This window comes from Fringilla coelebs (assembly GCF_963513975.1).
Source record: "Fringilla coelebs genome assembly, chromosome: 3".
NCBI classification, from domain to species: Eukaryota; Metazoa; Chordata; class Aves; order Passeriformes; family Fringillidae; genus Fringilla; species Fringilla coelebs.
The window spans coordinates 31,909,400-31,930,788 of record NC_140030.1 but is presented as its reverse complement, the minus strand read 5'-3'; the positions used below and the strand labels follow the sequence as shown (position 1 = coordinate 31,930,788).

The window sequence follows — 21,389 nt, the reverse complement described above, 5'->3', positions numbered from 1 at the left end:
GTTTGTAACCAGGATTGGTCTGTTTATGTGTGGCTGCATATGACAATTAGTTTAAATCTTTTACCTGATTTTACACATTTTTCTGTATGCAAGACATAAAGAGGAATTCACCTTGTAAAACAAATTTGGTATAAATGGATTAGTGAGTAGATAATATCTGTCCTGTTGGGATATTATATACTTTTACCAACATCATCCTAACAGAGAAATAAATGTAAGGAAATTAAAACCTGATGTATTCGTTATCTGTACATGTATGAAATTTTACTGTGTTTCAGATTGCTAGATGATTTTATGTATTTTTCATTCAACTTCTGTAATTCAAAATACTTGGTTTGGGAATACAACTGTAGTAGGTAGTTATTTCTTGAAGACTAAATAAAACTAATAAATTACTTAATTATTAATGAATTAATTTAAAAAAGAAGGAAAATAAAGGTGATTTTAAAAATAGAGAGGTACACAGACATATATATATATACATTTTAGTCTAACACATCTCTTTTAACTTGTTTCAGGTTGAAGAAGCTTCTTGAGCAGGAGAAGATCTATCAAGCCCGGAAGGAGAAGGAGCATACAAAGAGAATCAATAAACTAAGAGAAGAACTAGTCAAACTAAAATCATTTGCACTCATGCTGGTGGATGAAAGACAAATGCATATTGAACAACTTGGTCAACAAAGCCAGAAAATACAGGACTTAACCCAAAAACTAAAGGAAGAAGAAGAAAAGCTTAAAATTATTACTGCAAAAACAAAAGAAGATGGACAAAAACTGATGAAATTAGAGGCAGAACTTGAACACAAAACATCATCATTTTGTCAAGAGCATGAGGAGATGACTGCTAAACTGGCTAATCAGGAGTCACATAATAGACAACTAAGGCTCAAGCTAGTGGGGCTGACTCGCAGAATAGAGGAGCTAGAAGAAACTAACAAAAATCTTCAAAAAACTGAGGAGGAACTTCAAGAATTAAGAGATAAAATAGCAAAAGGGGAATGTGGGAACTCTAGCTTAATGGCAGAAGTGGAAAACCTCCGCAAGCGCGTGCTTGAAATGGAGGGGAAAGATGAAGAGATCACCAAAACTGAATCCCAGTGCAAAGAGCTGAAAAGTAAACTGCAGGAGGAAGAGCATCACAGCAAAGAGTTGAAACTTGAAGTGGAAAAACTGCAGAAAAGAATGTCAGAATTAGAGAAGCTGGAGGAGGCTTTCAGTAAAAGTAAGTCGGAATGCACTCAGCTACACTTAAACTTGGAGAAAGAAAAAAATTTGACTAAGGATTTGATAAATGAGTTGGAAGTGGTGAAGACTCGAGTGAAGGACCTTGAGACATCTGAAAGCAAGTTGGAAAAGGCTGAAATAAGCTTAAAAGATGACCTTACAAAACTGAAGTCGTTTACTGTAATGTTGGTTGATGAGAGAAAAAATATGATGGAAAAAATAAAACAGGAGGAAAAAAAGGTCGAGGGCCTAAACAAGAATTTTAAAGTTGAACAAGGGAAAGTTATGGATGTAACAGAGAAATTGATAGAAGAAAGTAAGAAATTTTTGAAACTGAAATCTGAAATGGAGGAAAAAGTATCTAGTTTGACAAAGGAAAGGGATGAGTTAATTTGCAAACTGAGAAGTGAAGAAGAAAAATCATCTGAATTAAGCTGTAGAGTTGACCTGTTAAAGAAAAGAATTGATGGTATGGAGGAAGTAGAAAGAGAAATTACAAGAGGTCGAACTAGAAAAGGAGCAGAGCATGTTTGTCATGAGGACAACAAGATTAAGGAACTTACCATTGAAATTGAAAGATTGAAAAAACGTCTCAAACAACTGGAAGTGGTTGAAGGAGATTTGATGAAGACTGAAGATGAGTATGATCAGCTAGAGCAGAAATTTAGGACTGAGCAGGATAAAGCTAATTTTCTTTCTCAACAGCTGGAGGAGATGAAACTCCAGATTGCCAAAACAAAAGCAATTGAAAAAGGTGAAGTGGTGAGCCAGGAGGCAGAGCTGAGGCACAGGTTTCGTCTGGAAGAGGCCAAAAGCAGAGATTTGAAAGCAGAAGTTCAAGCACTTAAGGAAAAAATTCATGAGCTCATGAACAAAGAAGACCAGCTTTCTCAGCTCCAAGTCGATTATTCAGTTCTACAGCAAAGGTTTATGGAAGAGGAAAACAAAAACAAGAGCATGGGGCAGGAAGTTTTGAACCTGACAAGAGAGCTGGAGCTTTCTAAGCGTTACAGCCGCGCTCTGAGGCCCAGCATGAACGGGAGAAGAATGGTTGATGTTCCCCTGACGTCCACCGGCGTGCAGACAGATGCTCTCAGCAATGAAGCAGCAGAAGAAGAAACTCCAGCAGTGTTTATAAGGAAGTCCTTCCAGGAAGAGAATCATATAATGAGCAATCTGCGACAGGTAGGTCTGAAAAAACCCATGGAGCGTTCTTCAGTGCTTGAGAGATATCCTCCGGCAGCAAATGAGCTTGCTATGAGGAAATCCTGGATACCATGGATGAAAAAGAGGGAAACTGGGGCTCAGACAACTCCTGATAAAGGAGCCCGAAGCCACAGTAGTCCAGCACATCCTGGGGAAGTTGTCCTTTCACCAAAGCAGGGTCAGCCTCTTCATATTCGGGTGACACCAGATCATGAGAACAGTACAGCAACTTTGGAGATAACCAGTCCATCCGCAGAGGAATTTTTTTCAAGTACCACTGTCATTCCTACTTTGGGAAATCAGAAGCCACGAATAACCATCATTCCCTCTCCAAATGTTATGCCACAAAAAGGAAAAGGCAGTGAAAGTCCCATGGGCCCAGATCGTTCCATGTCTCCAGTCACTATAACAACGTTCTCCAGGGAGAAGTCCCCCGAGGGAGGGAGAGCACCCTTTGCTGACAGGCCTGCATCACCAATTCAGATCATGACGGTATCGACATCTGCAGCGCCAGCAGAAATCTCCGTCTCTCCGCAGTCACAAGACATGACCATGGGCAGGGCTGTCTTCAAAGTCACGCCAGAAAAGCAAACCGTCCCGACGCCCATCCGCAAGTACAACGCCAATGCCAACATTATTACGACAGAGGACAACAAAATCCACATCCACCTGGGCTCCCAGTTTAAACGTTCTCCCAGTGCCGTGCCTGACGGCGCGAGCCCTGTGATAACGGTCCGGCCGGTGAACATCGCGGCAGAGAAAGAGGTGGTGACGGGGACTGTCCTGCGATCGCCTCGGAATAACTTGTCCCCACGACCTGCAGCCAGCAAGGTGACAAGTACTATCACCATCACGCCTGTTACAACATCTTCCACACGAGGAACACAATCAGTGGTAAGCAGTTGTGGTCTTCATGGCAGGGAGAAGGACAAGCCGTAGCTTGGGTTTGAGACACCAGTAGGGAAAATGGAAGGAGTGAGGAGAAACTCTTGTCTTCCCTACGTTTCTTCCTGGCTCAAGCTTAATTATTCGCCCAATTCATGTATTTTTGTACCAGTGTTGGATGCTGGTACACTTTTGATATTATCTCCCAAAGCAGTTAACTTTCAGAGGAAGTCCCTTCAAAGTTATTTCCATAATGGCAACCCAGCAAAATTACAAGTGAGATACAGAGGGACAAAGAATAATGGGCATGACAGAGCAGGAAACTATATTTTTATTTTTGATGAGTGCAATGTCTGAATTTTGAAAATAATATGCCTCATGTTTTTTTTTGGCTCAGCTGACAAGTCTTTAGACTCTAAATTATGCAGGCTGGCATTTCTTTGATATAATCCCATATTCCCCTTATAATTCAGTTAATATCTGCTATATTACTGAGCTCCAAAGGAATAAATAAGCAGACATATTATCATTGCTTACAGCTCCAAGCCTCTTTAGCCAGTGAATAGTAGGGCTGTTTCTGTTCCTCTGAACTCCTGTAAGTGCTGTATTACAATAGATCTTCCTGTAGCATATTGTTTTTGCTTTCTCTTTGGGCTTCTGTGGTGGTACCCCAGCTTCTTTTTCATAGTGAAAGACTTCCCACCTCTGTCTGTAACCATAGTGGGCAGTATTTATTGATAGCCCTCCCCCAGTTTATTACTGGACATAAGTTTTTGTTGCTTGAGTTGGAAGTACCCTGGGAAAGATTTTAACCAAAACAGAAAACTAGCAGTACTGTATTAGTCCAAAAACTTACTTAGCTAGACAGAGTCTGCAACAGATGCTTAGGGGAAGATTATTTTGAGTGGGTAAACACACAGTAATGTTTCCCTCAGTGTCTGTTCCCAGTTTTGGTAATAGGTGGGTATTTCTCTGAACCAGAGCCTGTAGCCACATCTTTGTCTTTAATAGACCATATCAGAGTTTTTTTCTATTTATTCTTTTAATTGCTTTTTGAACTCATTTACAATGTTGTTTCCACAACATCAGGGGGCAGTGAATTCAGCTGTGGGCTTTGGAAAAGCTCTTTTGTTTGACACCTTTTATGCAATACCTTCATTGGTTACAGCCTTTTTCTTGTATCTTGACAAATACTGAATAGTCATCCCCTACTCATTTGTCCATGCTGCTCTGGAGTCAGCAGAGCCCTACAACACGCCTGTCAGCCGTCTCTTCCCAAGCTGAAATGTCAAAATGTATTTAAGATACACTTTCACACTTCTGGAGAGAAGCTGCCATTCCCATTTAAGACTTCTGAATTAAGAAAGCTTGCATTCATCACACAGATCTGTTTGGGATTGCGCATGCACTTGCTCTCTCTTCCCACCTTTATAAAGTATTGTAGATACTTTATTTTACAGTGTTCCCTTACATATTAGAAGCAACTGTTCATTTTTTAAAGTCTTGAATTAATTTACAAACTCCTTTGTCTCTCAGAAGCCTGGAAAACTTTTTTTGAAACTTTTTCTTTTAACTAAATGTCTGTCTCTACTGTGATGATGCAGTGAACCATGGCAGACAAAACTTTTTTGTTTAGTTTTTTTTTCTTGCTAAAAACTGGCTTCTTTCTTCACTTTATCCTCCCTGATTAGGAATATAAGGAAAATAGTTCAGCCATAAGATTTACTTTATCTTATGCTTCCCTTTGTTTTTTAATGTCCCTTGTCAGCTGAGCAGGCAACTTTTGAACAAGCATAAATGTGTCTTTTCCTCCCCAGCCTCTTGGAAAGAAAAAAAAGTGTATCCACCATCTGTTTTGCAAATGACAACTTTACAAACACACTTCACTGCCCCTAGTCAGAAAACCCAAGCTGTGATCATTTACTCAGTAACCCTAGACGAAACCAACAGATACAGTTTTGAGGGTTTAAGTTAATAAAATCGAACAAGATGAACTGATACACAGCTGCTTTCTTAGCTCACTGGTTTTAATTTTTGTTTTAACTCTCCTCACACAAGATGCTTTGTGCAATGTATTAATGCCTTTTTTATGGCAGCCTATGGATTTGGATGGTTCCCATAGAAACAGAAAAAATGGTGTTTAGTCCTCCTTAGCTTGATTAGAGTCAAACTCACTCCCAGGAAAATACTTGGACTATCCTAGCAGACTTAGGATGTAATTTTTTTTTTTTTTTTTAATTGCAAATGGACCACAGAGACCAGGGGATATGGAGACCAAAATGAGCCTGCTTGTAAGTCTTCCCTTAGCACTTTGGCCCAAATTTCTGTTCCCAGGACAGTTCATATAGTTTGCAGAAAAAATCCCGCAGAATAAACCCAAGTATTCTTTGGGAAAAACCCCAAAACTGTGATACCTACATCCTATTTGATTTAGGCCTTACATTTGGTTATAGGATTGCTGGTGAATGTGGATCTTCTTTGGCTACCATGATGGGTGTCAGTCCTATAATCACTTAATCCCTGTGCTCCCCACCTCCTCCAAGCCTGGCATTCAGTGCCAGCTGTTTATGCTGCCAGGGTACACAGTGACTCCAGTGCCATGCAAATCTGCAGGGAGCAGAGGGAATCCCAGCTGCAGCAGAGCCAGCACGGTGGCACTGCACCAACCATGCAGGGCATCCTGTGACCACGGAGGAGGGCCCAGCTGAGAAGCTGCTGGGTGCCAGAGCAAAGGGGACAAGTGTTTGTGCAGCTGGAAGGCCACTTGCAATTGGACAGCACTTAGTTTGAGATTGCCATCTAAGTGTAGCTCTGTGTAGGTGTCCTATGTCTGTTCTAAGCTGCTGCTGGAGCTCCTGGAGGGGCAGGGAGCAGCTCACCTGCCTGTGCAGAGGTGTTGTGGTGCTGGCTTTGTGCCTGTGGCAACTGAGAAGTGCTGGCAACTGTGTACGTGTGTGAAGCTGGGAGGGATTACTGACCTGTACCTTTCTGCAGTGGCAGCTGATGGGACAGCTCAGATGGCACGAGATGCCTCAGTGTGGGCAGCTGAGTCAGTCTGTAAGTCAGTCTGTAGTCTGTGTGCTCCCCTTGGCAGCACTGAGGCCTCTGTGCTGGCTTTGTGGTGACTGGGGGGTGATCCAGCTGAGACAGGGCTAGCTTCTGTGTGAGCTGAATTGCCCGCTGGCTCTGCTGACTGTATTGACTAGATCTCAAGTCCCACACTTCCAGTATAAAGTTACCTAAACATACTTTATTTTAGTGCCATTTTCAGTGCTGTCAAGTAGTCTAAAATGCACCAAGCAGGATCTCTTACAAACTATTCAAACATGCTGCATGTTCTGTATGCTCAGTTTGCTTTTTTCCTTTAATGGGACTGCCCAACCTTACTGCAACTTCACAGGTTAATACACCTGTATCTGCAGTGAGAGCTGATTATGACTGCGCCATAGCAGCTGCTATGGTGTTCTTCTCAGTCTCAATAATGTCTTGTGTAACCTCACTGGGTCCCTGTTCCAGCACCATGTCCTGCCTTGCCAGCTCAGATCCAGCTTGCATCACCCAGTGTCCCACAGGGCCGCATCTCGGGCACTCCATTCCAGCTGTGTAAGGGTTAGGTTCTGGTTGGAGCCACATTCCGGGACCAACCAGAAGACAGCAGCCTACAGACAAACAGCTTGAAGGAATGGCTTTGAGTTCTTGGAAGAAATGATGGAGAGACAGGCAGTCCTGTGGGTTCTGTGCCACAGATGCTACAGACAAGGGCTGGATGTGTCTGCTTGCTGCCCCTTCCCGCGCCCAAGGGGACAGCTGGCTGGGCAGGCACCTTTGTGCCATCTCACTTGGCAAACACAAAATGCTGTTGCAGCTGCCTGGGAAGCAGGCATTAGCTTCCATGCAATCAACACCGTTAGTATGCTGGAATGAAGGCAACTAAGAAATGTAAAGCAAGTTAGACTTCTTTTCAAAGTGCTTTTGAGTGATTTAGGCTTGAAATTAGTAACTTGAAAGCGCCCAAATCCTTAGTTAATAATTTACATGTGAATAAAGCTGAAGAAATGCCTGAGATTCCAGCTACTCCATTTGATTGCCTCATGTTTACTCACTGTGGGACTCTTTCAGGGAGTACAAGATGTTTGTCATTTGGGTTCCCTGGGATGTTGACATATTTTCCAAGGCTGATGGAATGCATTTGCATGTTTTGCCCTACAGAATTGTATGGGCCTAACTTGTTTTGACATCTACATGTGAGTTCCATATTAGCCTTTAGACTGCTATTGTAAATCTTGCTTTTAGTTATTGAAAATGGCTTCCTTCCTGTCAGGCAGACAGCATTCAAGTTTTCCAATTGTGATTTTTTTTGAGTGTACACATGGGGTTTTGAACTGTTCTTAGAAGATTAAGGAATGGTTTTCCTTTGCATGCTCAGGATGCAGACAGAAAACTCTGCTGCCACTGGCTGAAAAACATTTGTAGAGCATTTTAAAGTAAATGTACAAATGCATGTTGCAGCTGACGTAGGCCCCCAATCCAGTCTATGTTAGCTGTTTTTACTTTGTTTATATGTCATAAATTGCAGAGTTTAGTAATTTAGCAGGTGGGTCTAGCTAGGATTACAGGATTTTAGGAGAATTGTTCTCTTTTGTGAGATCAAAGTCTCTATCCATAATCTGAACAGAAATGTCAGTCACATATGAAATTTATCTAAGACACCGATGTTGTCACCATTATCGTTTGTGTCTGTATTGCACTCTGCAGGAGATAAAGCCAATTTTCCTTCCAGAATTGTCATGTTTATAAGTATTTTTTTTAAGTCATGGTTCATATGGGGTAGCTCCAGATTGGACCTTGAAGAGTACACACATCTGGCCAAAGCTACGGGATAGCTCTGGCCTGGTCTCCAGCTGGGGCTCCAGAAGGACACAGGAGCTGTGTTGGGTCTGCCTGCAAGCCAACTACTTGGGCTGTTCACGCTGTTCTTTTTTTTTTTTTTTTTTTTTTTTTTTAATTCTGAATTGCTCAAACTTGAGGATAAGTGTGCTTGCTAGGCTGTTTTCCAGGGCAGAAGACTGGAAGAGATAGTAAAATGGCCATGTCCACACTGCCTTGAGGTATCCTTGGAAATCTGGGTTAGCAGCTTCACCCTCACCAGAGTTTCTCAAGCTGTGATTTGTGCTTGGACTGGGAGAGCCCTTTCCTACATCCCTCCTGCCACAGCCACAGGAAAAAGGAAATCCAGCTCTTTTCTCTGTCTGTTTCTCTCCCAACCCCCTGCTCTTCTCAGTGCAGAAATAAGTGGCCCCAGCCATGAGCTCAGCATTCTTTGGGAAGTAAAATTCACTTTTATTTACAATGCGGAGTGATCATGCCCCAGATACTAAAATTTGGCAGTTACCCTTGGTTCATCATTAGCCTCACCTGACTGTGCTGTTCTGAAGACCTGTGCTAGTGTTACACAGGATGCTAATATTTGACTGTCTTTACTTGTCTTGACAGCCAAGCCAATGTTGTAGCAGCCTCTAAGGCCATCTTGTACTTTATCATGCTGTAGACTGGGAGGTTTGCACAAATTCCCATCCTTGTGACATCTTGATTCAAAACACTGCACCTCACCTCTGGGAAACTTGTTTGATCACAACTGTGCCTTTGGCCCTACTCTAGCAGTATGTGCCATGGCCAGATTCCAAGTGTGAATATTACTTTGCTAATAATGATTTGGGATATTGTTGTTCAAGAGGTAAATGAAGAACCAAAGCAAAGTAAAAGATGAGCATGTATGAGAAAAAGTCCTTAATTCACTGCATTTTTCTCTGTCTCTTTGTTTTGCAGACAGGACAGGATGGGTCATCCCCGAGACCTACACCCACCCGCATTCCTGTGTCAAAAGGTATGAAAGCAGGAAAGGCAGTAGTGGCAGCCCCAGGAGCAGGAAATGTGACAAAATTCGAGCCTCGTGCTGAGACTCAGTCTATGAAAATAGAACTGAAGAAATCTTCAGCCAGCAGCTCTGCCTCCCTGGGCGGGGGTCAGGGCTGATGGCGGTGGCTCAGGGGGTACGTTCTGCAGGTTTTACTGCTGCCATGGAAGTCAGCTCCCCTGTCTGTGTAGCTGTACGTTTGCCTGTACTAACAAAGTCCTGCAGCTATCACTTAACAGCAAACTAATAAGTGTGTGCACTGACTACTTAAATAACAAAATCCTTTTGTTTTCTTACTCAAGTTAAAAAAAACCCAAGGTGTCAAAAAGGCAATTTTATGCCAGGAAGGTTTTCAGTCTAGGAAGTGAGAATGTGTAACTGAAATAGGTTATTAATCTATATCAGGAATTCTTAATGATAGATTGGTCACTTTTGAGTAGGTCAAAGGAAGTTTGGTCACTTTTACTAGATTATTTTCCACCCTAACGGATCACTTTCCACCTTTACTGCTGCATGCTCTACTTTCCTTCCTGCCTTGATCACATTATTGAAATGCCACATGGCCTAGGGAAGCAATGCCAGAAGACTTGCCATGCGCACTTGAGGTCCTGTTTTAATGAAAGCCAGTACCTCGTGTGTGGGAGGGGAAGAGAGGAAGGATGGGCACCATGTGACCATGTGGCCTCCTCTCTAGGAGCCTCCCATGAAAATCACTATTTCTCAGTGGTGAGCTGCTTTCTCCAGATAGTTACTAAATTCAGGGACATAGGGATGTTGCACAATGTTTGGCAGCACTTTAATTCTTCCAGAGAGAGTCAACACTTGTAGACAACACTTAGAACCAGGTCCCTGACTTCCACACACTGGAATACTGCTAGCTCAGGGCTCGGATGAAGGCTTGTGAGCCAGAAGGTGTTTAGTCTTCAGCGAAAGCTTGAGAAACACTATATGGCAAAAATCAATACAATGCATTTGTGCCTGCTCCAAAGACCACTAATGGCTATGAAGCAACTCATTCCATTGACCTTACTAGGTTTTCAGTTTTCCTGGTTGGGTCTTACATTTAAACCTTACTTGCCAAGCATCCTTATGTCTTAGAGGGTTAGTTAGCACAGCCTGCTGGTGGCAGAAATTGCTGTCTAAAGGCACAGCTCAGGTACAATGACAGAGAGAGGGTTTGGTAAGGAAATTACCCTTGGTTTTCAGTTGTTTAAAATATTTTGTCATAAAATGAAGACTGCCTTACAATACCATGGTGATTAATAATTTTTCCTTCCCTCTTTGTGATTTCCTCATCTGTATGTTTGCATTTTTTAAGCATGTTTTAAGGAATTTTTCCAGCATGGAAATAGTGTGGATGCTGATGATTGTTATGATTGTTTATTTAATAACAGTAGAGTTATTAAAGCACATTTCCATTAAGCGATCAGTTTTCACAGAAGAAAGTCACAACCAAAAGAAATGAAACTGAGCAGACCAATAAATGATGGGTTTAAAGTTGTATAATGCTTCAGCCACCTCAGCAAGCTGTGAAGGGCCCAGTGGTTAAAGCAGAAAGCAAGTTGGGAAGAACACCAATAAATTAGAAATAAAATTCACAGAAAGGAAAATGCACTGGTGCGTGAAATATGAAATTTGGTCTGGGAGAAGATTTTTGATGGAAGAACTCTGTCACCGAAGGTCAACAAAATATTACTCAATCCAAGCAATGTTTAGTTTTCCATCTGCTTTGCATTGCTCTCCAATTTCACATCCAGATATGACAATTATCCCATTGTAAAGCTGGCATTTTATTATTCACATGAAGGACATTTTTGCTTTGCCACATTAAAAAAAAGTAGGTTTTGTTTTTTTACATGTGTAGCACCTAAAATGCCTGTTAATTTTAAGGTTCTAGTTCCTATGACATCCAAAAATCAGATTAGTATTAGTAGCATTTTTTCATAACTCCTATTCCCAGTATTTCAGATAAAACTTGGAAACTGGAATTAGCAAGCAATGTGAGTTAATATGTCAGAAATACATCAGATCCTCTCAAGGAATCCTTATCACTTAAAAGCCTCAGTATGTCAATAAATTGTTGCTGAGATCTTACTGTTCTTTTTGTAACACAGACTTTTTAACAGATATTTAAAGGGAAAAAATGGGTTTTTTTTCTGGATATTCACTCTAAATACTGTTACTGAAGAAGTTTTAAGGTCAAAACAGTCAAATTATAATGCAAACATGATCTCCAAGCTAATGTAGCTTGATACAGCTGCCTTAAGCCTTCCTTCTGTCAAAGAAACTTAGTTCCTTAGTTAACTGTTGCCATATTCAATGTTCTATGTGTGCCTGTGGTTGAAAATTTCGTTTTTGTTTGAGGCCTAAGAAACTAATTCACCTGAAGAAACAAGTCAGCCTCACAGTACCTGAAATCTAGGCCACACAAACTGGCACAGCTGGAGCCAGAATTGCAGGCACAGGCTGCAAAGGGAGTTGTTCCTGTAGAGTCAGAAGGATTTGATGAGACAGACTTCAGAAATTCCAGATAAGTGAGACTTAGGATCCTGTTATTTTTCCCCAGGGGCTACACAACAAAAATGGACTTTTGCTCTGCAGCAGAAGTCTAAAGAGTTGGAATCTGGTAGCTGGCTAAAGTGTTAGATAAAACCAGGTATTTTGTTATATTCAAAACTTTTGACATCTGTTTTAATTGACCTAATATTCTTGTTTCCTGAAGTAGAAGAAGGGTAAGATGAAGAGAAAAGAAAGCTTATAGTTCAGAAGTCTTAAAAGTTCAAGCCTAACTATTTGTATTACACTGAAATTTCCTCTGAATCTGAAGACAGATGTGTTTAGTGATTGCAGTAAGATACTCTATTCAGTAGGTCAGGTCCAAAAGACAATTTAAACAACCAAATCTAAAAACAATGCCTAAGCCCAGGAGGCATCCTGAAGATCTTCCTCATGTTCTTCCACGGACCTTATCTAGTCAGTGTTTCTGTTATGACTTAAATGTAGCACTGCAGCTGCTATACCTCACTGAGATCCAAAATGCAGGTATTCTTGTATTTTCTCCGAGGCTTTTAAGTCAAGCCAGGATTTCATGGTCACTTACAGTCAGGATATAACTCCACACTGGATTGAAAAGCTGTAGTCCTGTCTTTGTCACCTTCAGCCAAGAAAGTACTCACTGACTATGTGGTTGTGCTTTGAGCCAGCACAAGTGTTTGAATTTAACTGGGGAACTGATCTGAATTAAAAGGAATCTAGCAAAAAAGCTTAAAGGCTGGCTTTAACATAACTTAGTGCCAGGCTCACAGGCCAGAAAAAGAAAGAAGGAGGGCACAGGAAAGCAGGTGGTGTTTTCAAATGACTATAGGACCATGAATGCCTTCTAGTAGATCAAATACCACACAAATGCAGGGGTAGTGCTGCTTATTTTCAAAAGCTTTTGATTGAAACCTTTTTTCACAGGTAGGAGACAGAATCTGAGGAGACTCAAAGCCACATCAGCTGCAGGCAGGTTCACTAGTGGCACTGACAGCTGAGGAGGAAGAAGGTGGCATTCTCATTCCCTCCTGGAAAGGCTGTGCCGTTCTGCATGAAATGCTTCAGTATTCACTGAGCAGAAACAAGGCAGTGGTTGAGGGGTCAGGATATTGAGCTAGGAGGGAGCCCTCCCCAGATCTGTCTCCCTGTTCCAAAGGCTGCCTTTAAGCCTGGCCCTGTTGAAAAGGAGGCTTATAAGATGAAGTGTCTGTGTTCATCCATCCTTCCATCTCTCCTTCCCTAATGAATAACACTGAACAACCAACCAATTTCATGCAAACCTGACAGAGCAATAGGGATCTCCAGAATAAGAAGTTTTTCCAGTTTAATGAAAAGTGCAGCAGAGAAGAGGAGCAAGACCTTAGCAGTGTCTCACTGTGTGGAAGAGTAGGGCATGAGCTCCCCTTCATACAGCATCAAAGAATGAACACAAGAGTGATGTCATAAATGCCACAAGGACAAGCTTTGTTCAGACCTCAGATTTTACTAGGCACCAAAGAATCAATCTCTGACACATCAATCCAAAGGATAATATTAGGGCTTTATTTACAGGGCTTTCATGTATTCTACATTACTGGATTATAATGAGTAATAAACTAAGCCTTCCTAAATGATCATTTGGAATCACTCATCCTTATGCTTTCTCTCTCTTAACTTTTTTTCTGTCATTTTGTTTGGGTTTTTTTGTAATGAAGTGAAACAATTTCAGTAGCAAAATAATGCACTCAGAATCATCATGAGAGTTACAATGCTTTGTCAGGAAGTAAGATGACTGAGTAATCGTTGTACTTTTAGTCATATTCAGTGTCAGCTGGAGAGAAGCCCTGTATTGGCTGATGACATGGCCATATAAGCAGTTGTTATAACTCAAGCCCAGTAGTAGTAATACATGGCTTAGCACCAGCAGTAAGGTGGAGAGGAGGGAGAGCACAGAAAATGGCAGCCCATTCATGAGCAGCACACATGGACTGAGAAGGTGCACCCTCAGTTCTTCAGATGATCTCTCTGATTTTAAGTTCAGTTCCTAGCAAGTTTTCTACTGTGTTCCCTGAGTTAGATCCCATCACCAGACTTACTGCTACATTAGGGGTATTGCTAATGTACTCATTAGCAGATCAATACTTGGAGTAAGTGTGACTGAAAAAGGAGCACAGAGCTTCAGTTGTAATACCTAGAGGGATTTCTCTCAGAATAGTAAACATCCTAAGCAAATGGCAGAAGAAAAATAGAGATTTTGATTTACTTTGCTCACCTTTTTTCCTTTTGTGACACCTGTTAGTATGATTTTTCAAAAACCAAACACTTTGTGACTCTTTGTAATATGAGAACACGTCACTGTAATTAAGCCTCAAACCACTTATAGCACATAGTAATTACCACCATGGGAGTAATCTCTAAAGCCACATTCATATGTTGATACATACCCACAGGATGCCAAGTCATATGTCACAGCTTGAAATATGCCATGAAGATTCTAAAATATGCTCAGTATTTACATGAATATTCAGTAATTCTGATCAGATTAGGAAGAGCAGGTCTTTAAATAGAATAAGCTACTGTCCAGCTGGGTTTCAGGTACTTGGCATAAGCTGCAACAGTCAGGACAATTTTCAGACCAATTATATGTTCCCATCACACATCAGTGGCCAATTTCATTGAGTTGCTTTGAAACACATAGTTTGCTGGCAGGAATTTTTGTGAGCTCATCTTTTGAACTTGCTTTCATTTAGGGGAATGGTTTTCTCTCCTGTGTCAGTGTAAGTTACCCTCTTTCTCCTTATTTTGCTTGAGCTCTCTTGGGCAAAATTATATGCAATATTTCTCATTATAGATATTAACTTCACTTTGAATCTTACTCCCTACACATTGCTCTTACCTTGGCTTTTTTTCCTTAAAATGTAACCAGGGTTAACTACTGTCAGGTGCAGATCTATCAGCTCTAGGGTATGAAACACTCAGGTGTAAATGGTTTTCTAAACAAAAAACCCTCTCCTTGGGATTTTAAAAACAGAAATACTGATGTATGATTCTCTTCTGTTGCTTGGGTGTGCATTGTCTATGCTACATTCATTTTTGTATTATCTGGTGATACTTGTATATATTGTAAGGAGAAATTAAACTTTATATGTTAAAATGTCACTTGATGTGCTTCATTATATGAACCGGTATCCTTATGTGTTTACTCGAGAAGTTCTGCTTTACATCAGTAGGACTGAAAGCAGAATTAGCTGTTTTACATTAACTTCATTTTCTTTTTCAGTCATTAAAATAAATTGTTTTGTTTAAGTGAATACTTAGATCCTTGAAATATTCCCATCTAGAACCCTAGAAAAATTTATTTAATCATATCCTTCAAATATAATCATATTCCTAGAGGGTGGCCCAAAAGAACTCTGACAAAATCAGCCCTACTCTAATTTTAGCTTAGTAGCTGTTCAGACACCTCTTTTAGTGACTACACCTCTGTGTGTGTGTGCACGTGTGTACATAATATATATATATTCATACATACAAATCAATATGTAAGGATTTCAAATAGAAACAGCTAAGACAAATTTAGAGTGTGTGTTCTCTACGCATGTGAAAAATGAATGAAAGATAAATATCAGTGGAAATTACTTGATTTTTTAAAAAAATATTTTTTCTCCTACTTTTTTCTGCACAGTTACTTTTTGGGTCTGTAGGAGAAAGGTGTCTGATTCAGACACCGACTGTAGTTTTGCTGTTTATTCAGTAACTGAGTCTTAACAAGGAGCATGATATTTTTCTGCTGCCCATTTTTTTTGATTTTTTGTCGTTATTAAATGTGCACAGTGAATATTAAAAAGATAATTTTTTCTTTTAAAAATAATATTTTTAATATTAAGAAAATATTTTGTAAGTGTAGCTTTTAACATCATATTCCACAAGAGCTTCAAGTTAGAACAGCATGGTTAGAACAGTAAGGTAAAATCATGCAATAGTTTGGGGTTCTTTCACATACACTGCTCAAATATGGTGGAACTTGTTGGAATATTTCTTGTTGAAAATATTTTGTTATTGATAAATTTTATGGAAAAGTAATACTTTCAGTTTGGGAAATTCTATTATTTCATTTGCCTTAAAATATTTTATTGGACGTTGCCGCAGCCCTGCTCTTACTTCACTACGTATGAAAAGCAGTACTGGGATCTGCCATCTAGTGGCAAAGTTTTGGCAGTAAGAGTACATGGAAAATATTTTCATTTTTCTTTCTTCTTAGAATGTAACTTCATGAAACACCTTGCAAATATTAGTTAGGAAGCACATAAAGGCAGAAACCAACAAAAATGCAAAATTTAGATATATATTTATATAAAATTTATAGATATATATTAATAAAAAGGGCAAAAATTATATAATTAGTGTCATTTCTTGGGTCCTGTAAATTTTGAAAAATCTTCATACTATTAAGGAAGGAAGGTAACAAAAGCAATTTCAATTAAGATGAATATTTCTGAAAATATATAACTGTATGCTTTAATTAGTATTGGTACAGTTACATTATTTCAAATGCATAAAATAGACCTTTTCAGAGAAAAATGTTAATTGACAGTTAAATTCTTATATTAAAAAAGTTGCCTTTAAGAGCTGTATATATAGGTAGAAGAACAGAAGGCCAGGCCATTAGTACTTCAGCAGATTAATCAGGGTCAGGGACCTCTGATACTACACACAGGGCAAAATTAAATCTAGCCTTTTAAAGAAAATGCCAACACACAGTTTTGCATGCCATGGCTGAAATTTATCCCCATTAAAGTCGGTAGCAAAATTTAGCAAGAAGACTTGCTGAATAAACACAGCATGGGTTTATAAACCATGTTTAAATTAAAAAAATGAGAAAGGACCCCATACCTCTTCCTCATGCCTATTTATGAATTGCCACCAGATTTATGATGACATTGTGACATTGCTTAGACAATATACTAGACACCTAACTCCAAGTCTTTCTCTACCTAGTTTGGATGTGGAACTGGAACTTTGGTGTCCCTTTGCTTCAATCCTTTCAACTGTATTACTCATTTTTCCCTATGGTCAGCCAAATGATGGTCTTGACACTAAAGTGGAAGCCAAGGCCCTCTTTAGTTTCCCTTTGTAGCATTAGCCAGGACAGTTTTATCAAGCAGTGATGTGAGAGTAAGTTTGTGACAATTTTTTAGGAAAATGCCTTGCACTGCCACTGTAATTGTTCTTCTTTAAAGTAAGCTGCAATGCGTTTTTAGTTTCATAAACCCGAATGTTTTGCTCTCTTTTCTTTTAGAGAGTGTCATCATTCACCAGTTACGCGTGAACTCTAGATGAGTTACCGCCCGCTAGAGCTCTCTGTGTGCACTACCCTCCATGCCTGTGGATGGATCACTGTAGAAGCTCTCTGCCATCAACACCAGGGTCACTTGTGCTACTGATTATTTGTGGAAGTATTAGTGCTTCCATTAGGTTTTATATATATATTTTTTTTTTTCTTGGTAGAGCTTTAAAAATCAAAGGCCTTGCTGTTATTTTAAAAGTATCTAATCAGAGAGAGAGCAGCAGTCTTTCTGCCAGCTGAACTTCACTCTTAATTGCAAAGCCTAAGGCACGTGCTTGATTTTGTTTGATATTTGCCATATAATTTATTTTTATAATACACTTTGTAAAGTAGCTGTGCCAAAGTTGCAATTCCTGTAGCTTATGACGCATTTATTTGTAGAATACACTGTCAAATTTGCAATTTGATATTTTTGTAATAGAGAGTATGTGAAGAAAGAAAAATGTAACTTCAGCAATGTTTTCTTTTTAAATGGAAAAGTATTCAGAATATTTTTTTTGCCACCATGAGATTCTGTGAGACTAAATACTCTGAAGACTGCTGTATGGAATTTGTCGCAGAATATTTCTTGCACTGTGTGATGGTTTGGCATAAAATTAAGTATTAAAGTCCAATGCCTTGAAATACAACCAAATTTACTCATTTTAAACTATGTAAGTCAGTTTTTAAAGCTGTGATTTTTTTCTATATAAAGTATGTTTTTACTTCTGCCTGTACCAAAAAAGTTGATTTTCATTACACTGTAACTAATAAATTTTCCCAACTATGCAAATGTAATCAGGTGTTTGCATTTAAACTCCAGTTTCTTAACGTTGGCATTGCTCATCTATGTATTTATTTATGGGAACAGAATATGGGTTTGGAAGTTCCTTTTTTTGACTGGTGTCTCATACAGTGTCACAATGATGTACAGGGTGAAACTGAGTCATAGAATCACAGAATGGTTTGGGTTGGAAGGCCCTTAAACATTGTGTTGTTCCAATCCTCCTGCCATGGGCAGGGAAGCCACCTGATCAGGTTTCTCAAAGCCCCATCCAACCTGGCCTTGAACATTTCCAGGAAAGCTGTTAAACAGCTTCTCTGGGCATTTTGTTCCAGTGTCTCACCACCCTCAAAGTGAAAAACTTCCTCCTAGCATCTAATCTAAACCTACTGTCTTTCAGTTTGAAACCGGTCCTTCTTGTCCTGGCACTACATGCCCATGCAAATCTCTCCATCTTTCTTGTAGGCTCAGAAGTTAAGATACAGAGATGGATCAATCACCAAGTCCTTAATGACCTAACTGTTTCTAACCTTGTGCTTTCAAAGCACAGGCAGAGGTGTTTGACTGGCACTGTCAGAATCTTTAGTCCTGGACTAGCACCTGGACTAGACACCAGGCACTCTGCCACACGCTGAGGGGCCCCTTTTACACTGGTGGCTGTAGCTTCTCAAACAGCATCCAGAGAGTTCTGTGGCAGCTATGCTTAGGATGATTTTTGAATGAATGATAAATAAAGCTACATGCAATCCAGAGAGGGTCTTTTTTTCTTTTATATTTCACAACCAATGATTTTTAATCTAAGTCACGGGCACATACTTAAAACACTGCAGGTTTTGAACTGCAGAAGCTACTGGGAGAAATTACTTTTTTTTGGAAAGGAAAACAGTGTTGCTTGCAGGACATGTGCTGTGAGATGCCAGAAAGACTGCATTAATGCAGCATCCCACTGGGATGGTTAGGTTGGTCCATCTTTGAAGCTGGAATATCACACTGCTATGTAGTCAGTTTGGTCTTCATGGGAGCCACGGGAGCTGTTTTTCCTTTTACATATGAGTTCTGCAGCAAATGCTGACACTCTAGAGAAGAAGGATATTCTGGCACCTACATGAACTTTTGTGGAACTGATCTCCATTGTGAAGAGTTTACTAATACAGCCATACTGAGGAATCAAAATTAAGTGCTGCTTATCCTGGCAGAGGAGTAATTTCATTCGTATAGCTAATACTTAGCTGGTACACCATGTTTTTTAAAGAGTGGGGTTTTTTTGTACAAAAGACAATATATGCCAATAACATAGCTGTGTCTGTAGATCATATTTTAGTGCAAGCTGAGAAAGATTCCAGCTTTTAGAGAGCAATACAGCTGAGGTGAATAAAGTTTAGTGTGTGCCACATTTCAGTTAACTGCACAGCAGAATGAACGCTGTCGTAACCCAGATCTTCTATTTTCAAAACATAACTTGAGAATTGAAACCTATCCATGGTAAGATCTACACTAAGCTCAGCTGGACTGAAATTCCTGGCTATCTGAAAGTGATGGTGACATGCCTGGAATAAACTTCAGCTTTTAAATATGAGTAGGACACAAGTAAAATGGTATTCCAAAATTGAGTTTAGATTTAAAAGGTCCCAGTCAAAGTAGAAAATATTTTTCCTTGTCTAAATTTTAATATAAAGCAAATTAATTATGAGTGTAAGTTTATGATTCATAAACAAATACATAAACTTTTATAGTTTTGCACTTAGATTAGGTTTTTAAGCTTTCCAAAATAAAGCTTTGTTTAAAGCATACATATAGTCATGGTGTATTGAAATAATTGGGATTTTAAAATATTTTTGAACTGCAACACTTTGGAGTAGGAGACCGGTGATTTCATCTTGCATTTATGTTCCTAGTCAATTTTTTACATTACCTAACTTGGATATGAGTCTAAGATAAATATGTCAAAAAAAGTGCATTAGCCACATAATTAGCCTGTATTTTGGGGACACTCAGGAAGAAATCTATTAATATAGACTAACAATGTGATTAATTTCTACAAGTACTGTAATTTTAAAGGAGGCAATTGGGAAGAGCTTTCACACTAAGATAATGTGAAATATAGATTAGATATATATAGATATATGCTATAGATATCAGAAGCTGTTAAGCAATAGAAAAATCAGTGAAAGGTCTGCTTCTTGCTTAGAGATCTCTTACCATCCAAGGAGGACTGAAAGACCTGTGTAGTATAATTATAGTGATAAAATATAAAGTTTCAATCCATGAAAAAATCTCAAATACTTAGATTTCTAGAGATAAACTCTACAGCCTGTGAGTTTTCTTTTTGTCTTGTTGTGAAATATAATTAGACAAATTTAACACGCCCTTTCTTGCCAGTCTTCTCACACCTGAGAGCATCAGGTCCCAGCTTCCCAATATTGCCCCTTGATTATCCTGCTGCCAGGGAAATTTCTTGCCATCTCTCACCACAGGTTTACAAGCAGTCTTGTTCCCTTGGGATCCCAGGTTGCATCTCTGGATTCTCTGTGACGCTCTGGGAAAAAAAATTTACTATAGCTGAAGGTAATAATGGCAAACAGAAGATAATAAAGAAAAGGGTGGTACTACAGACAAAGGGCTTATTTAGGGGGGATGGCAGCAAAAGTTGGGGCCAACAAGGTAGTGGAAAAGATAAATTAGGAATGAAATATAGTTTTAGCATAGATACTGCAAGAAATATGATTAACTTTTGTACCCTATATAATTATTTAGGCAACGAATTAATACTTATATTTTAGTAATCTAAAATATATATCCGAATTTCCTATGCTATGTCAAGGAGGCCTTTTGTGCCTCCAGAGCGAAACACATTTGCACAAGTCAGGGGCTCCCCCCAGTGGTCTTGGCTGATGCTGCTGGTGCTCCAGAGAACTAAAAGGCATTTATTTTACATAAACTGTTCCATAGCCAGCTAAAAAGTCTTCAGATTGGACTATATTATAAAGTTATTTAATTAAATAGTTCCACTTGCTTTTTTCTTTGAAATCAAGTAAATACATGAATATTTGCTGAATGTGGATTTGGCAGCACTCTTGGGGTCCTGCATAGGAAGGACTAGAGAGTCCTCACAAAACAGACTTTAATGCAGAAATGCCAGTGAAGTGACAAACATGGACTTTCAAGGTCGCATTAGCTTGAGCAAAGCCTGCTAAAGCAGGTATTCTGGGATACAGTACATACTCCTGCACTGCGTTCCACAAGGTGACTGCATCTCCATGGAAAGGGTTTTAACCACTGGAACAGGTGGCCCTGGAGGGGTGGTAGAGTCTCTGTTCCTGGAGGTGTTAAAGAACAGACTGTAAATGGTAGCAAGTGCCATGATGTAGTTGGCATGGTGGTGTTCAGTCAAAGGCTGGACTCAATGATCTCAGAGGTCTTTCCCAGCCTAACTGATTCTGTGATGTCTATTTAATGCAGTCAGATTAGCTCCTAAGGAGAAACAACATCCATGTGTGTAAGTACCTAAAGGCTGGGTGTTGAGTCAGAGGGAGCCA

The 21,389-nt window shown here is 39.6% G+C and overlaps 1 protein-coding gene across 5 annotated transcripts in view; it reads left to right on the top strand.

The window, feature by feature from the left end:
* FILIP1 (filamin A interacting protein 1) overlaps positions 1–17,861 on the top strand; it is a 101,291-nt gene extending 83,430 nt beyond the window's left edge. For 3 of the 5 annotated variants that reach the window (XM_084201811.1, XM_084201810.1, XM_084201812.1), the window contains 3 exons: positions 519–3,324; positions 9,142–9,365; positions 17,043–17,861. In XM_084201811.1, the coding sequence (XP_084057937.1) occupies positions 519–3,324; positions 9,142–9,348 (3,013 nt within the window). In that variant the 3' untranslated portion in view covers positions 9,349–9,365; positions 17,043–17,861. The other 2 variants (XM_084201814.1, XM_084201813.1) reach the window with 2 other exon arrangements.
* Positions 17,862–21,389: the final 3,528 nt, after the last annotated feature.